The following is a 2,954-nucleotide window of genomic DNA, read 5'->3' on the forward strand; positions in this document are numbered from 1 at the left end:
TAAATAAAAAAACAGTGTTTCCGTAACATATTACATATTTTAACCTGTCAATGCATTTTATTTTTATTTCCGTGTACACCTAAAAATATTGAAAAAAATCACAACTGTTAAATAGCAAAATTATACATTTTCTGCAAGCTTTTCGATTTACACGGTTTTGACTTGAAAATTTTAATTTTCGATTTACACATTTTTCTCAGGAACGTATCTACCGTGTAAATCGGGGGATAGGTGTATTGAAGTATGCTGCAGACGAGTGTGCTGAGGAATGATTTCAGGTAAGTATTTTTTTATTATCTCGATGTTAATTTTAATGGACTTTATTTCTTGCAGAGGATTCCTAAACAACAATAAAGCCATTGTATGTAAGTTGGAAATTTGTACAAAATTATGAATTTAAAAGACTACCATTTGGCCTAAAAATTTCTTCAAACAGTTTCCAGAGAATGCTGACACTAGCATTAACAGGCTTGGAAACTGAAGCATTTTTATATATTGACGACATCATAATATTTGGAAAAAGATCACAACATTAATTTGGAAAAAGTATTTCAATGACTAAGCGATACCAATCTCAAATTAAATCCCGGGAAGTGTAACTTTTTAAAACATGAAGTGACATGTTTAGGTTATTTAATCACTGAGAATGGCGTAAAAACTGACCCCGCTAAATATAAAGTAATTGAGGATTACCCACGACCAATGAATGTCGATGGCGTTAGAAGATATATTGCATTTTGCAAAAGATATATTACATTTTGCAAAAGATATATTGCATTTTGCAATAGTAATTGGTTTGCATACTATTGGTGTTTCTGCTTGTTTATTGCCTGATTGTATGATTAAAGTAAAAGAATAATAGTCAAGGACTCCCATATATGTTGTTAGAAAATCTCTTCCCAAAATACTTCCCAAATGTTACTACTGCGAAAGTTTGAGTTATCCATATTTCTTCAAAAAGTTAAGTTAACTTGGATGTTACTAGGGGTTGTATATGTTCACTCGTTATACCTGAAAGTTTATATGTATTGTGAGAGTTATAGTCAACGTTAAGATTTTTTATAATAGGCACTTCGGCACCAGGATCTATTAATAATCTTATATTAGTGTTTAATTCAGAACAGAATATTGAAATATAGTTAGACAGGGTTTGATTTAAAATTTTTACAGTATTTAATTTCGAACCAGTGGAGGGTTCTCCATTCCCACCTCTGGTTGCTTGTAGTTTTCCTGGGCGTCCATCGCATGTATGTATCTACGATTTGTATTTCTATAATAATTATTTTGGTATTGGTTTCTTTGCATGTTATTATGGTTTGGCCATTATTTTAGTTTCTTTCGCCAGTATTGTTGCGTTGGTTTCTTTAACCATTATTATTATACTGATTTCTGTGATTGTAATTGTTATTAATATTATGCTGATTTCTTTGATTATCTCTAAAATGATTATTTTTGTTGTTATAATTGTTATATCTACCTAGAGAATTTGAATTATTTCTTCTCTGAAAGTTATTTTGTGGCAGTGTGTTGCCACGGTAATGTAAAACACGTTGATTTTGGTCGGAGAACACTAAGCTTTCTGCCATTTTCCTAGCTTCTTGGAAAGATTTCGGTTGCGATGCTTGGATCGTTTCAGAGTATAGGGCATTTAGGCCTTTTTTGTACGCTAAAAGAGCGTGTTCATCATTGCAAAGTAATATCATCTTGCCTTCACTAGATGTTGCGTTTACCTTCCATTTTAGTAACGTTGCATTGTTTAGGTTGGTTAATAGTCGTGCCATCTTGTCGCTGAAATCCGTAATGGTCTGGGTGTTGCAACGAACCTTTCTGGCCGACGTGTTGCTCGTCGGATTCCAGGTTCAGTCCTACAATAAATTTATTTGATAGGAGCAGTGGAAAGTTTGGATACACGGTGGACGGTGGCGTTGCTGCAATGATGTGGTTCTCTTCCTCAATGAAGTTAGTTGATTTGGCGTATTTCCAACGCACCTGACAATGTGTTTGAGGGAATGTGAATTTCTTCTCTGTGCAATGAATTTGGCGTAGAAATGTTAATTTCCAACGCCCCTGACAATGTATTTAAAGAAATGTGAATTTCTTCTCCATGCAATGAATTTGGCGTAGAAATGTGAATTTCCAACGCCCCTGACAATGTGTTTGAAGAAATGTGAATTCCTCCTCTGTGCAATGAATTTGGCGTAGAAATGTTAATTTCCAACGCACCTGACAATGTGTTTGAAGAAATGTGAGTTTCTTCTCTATGCAATGAATTTGGCGTAGAAATGTTAATTTCCAACGCCCCTGACAATGTGTAGGAAGAAAAAAATTGTAAATTTCCTTCTAGCCTTCGTTCAGCATTTAAGATTGCGATGTGAACACAAGCTTGCTATGATGCTGACTGTCCATCACTGCACTTTTGCTTCGCCTTTTACACACGCGAAGTGCGAAGCATGCAGTTGTTTTGTTATTGTAAAATCAACGGTGTGTTGTTTACAATTTTATTCATTATTGTTCTGGTGTTGTTATTTTTTTGTATTAAATTTGTTGGTGGTTTTTAATACTTGCTTTACTGCTTTAATTATTATTTTTTGTTCACTTGTATGTTGTGACTTTTGTATTAATTGCGACACTGATTCTTTAGATACAGTTTGTCAAGAAAGTGTTTTGATAAAGCAAAAAATTTGTATTTTTTGTTTTTATTTCCGAAAATATTAGTTATTATTTTTTATTTCCATCTTTTTTTTACACATTATGCTTACTTATACTTACTTATGTGGCCATAACAACCCGTTACCGAGTTTCGGCCTGACGCAGCATGTCTCCCCAGGCGCCTCTGCTGCGTGCGCGCCTTCTCCAGTCTCGTATATCAAGTCCAGTTAGTGCTCCCTCAACTTGATCACTCCACCGGAGACACGGTCTAGACACGAGCGTCTTCATCCATTCTCACGACATGA

The 2,954-nt window shown here is 34.7% G+C and overlaps 1 protein-coding gene across 1 annotated transcript; it reads right to left on the reverse strand.

The window, feature by feature from the left end:
• Positions 1-1,364: 1,364 nt before the first annotated feature.
• LOC119677065 (myb-like protein D) lies at positions 1,365-1,781 on the reverse strand. Its single transcript, XM_038088334.1, has one exon. The coding sequence runs from the start codon at positions 1,779-1,781 to the stop codon at positions 1,365-1,367; it is 417 nt and encodes a 138-aa protein (XP_037944262.1).
• Positions 1,782-2,954: the final 1,173 nt, after the last annotated feature.

The sequence above is a fragment of the Teleopsis dalmanni genome, chromosome 2 (genome assembly GCF_002237135.1).
Source record: "Teleopsis dalmanni isolate 2A chromosome 2, ASM223713v2, whole genome shotgun sequence".
In the NCBI taxonomy this organism is placed as follows: Eukaryota; Metazoa; Arthropoda; class Insecta; order Diptera; family Diopsidae; genus Teleopsis; species Teleopsis dalmanni.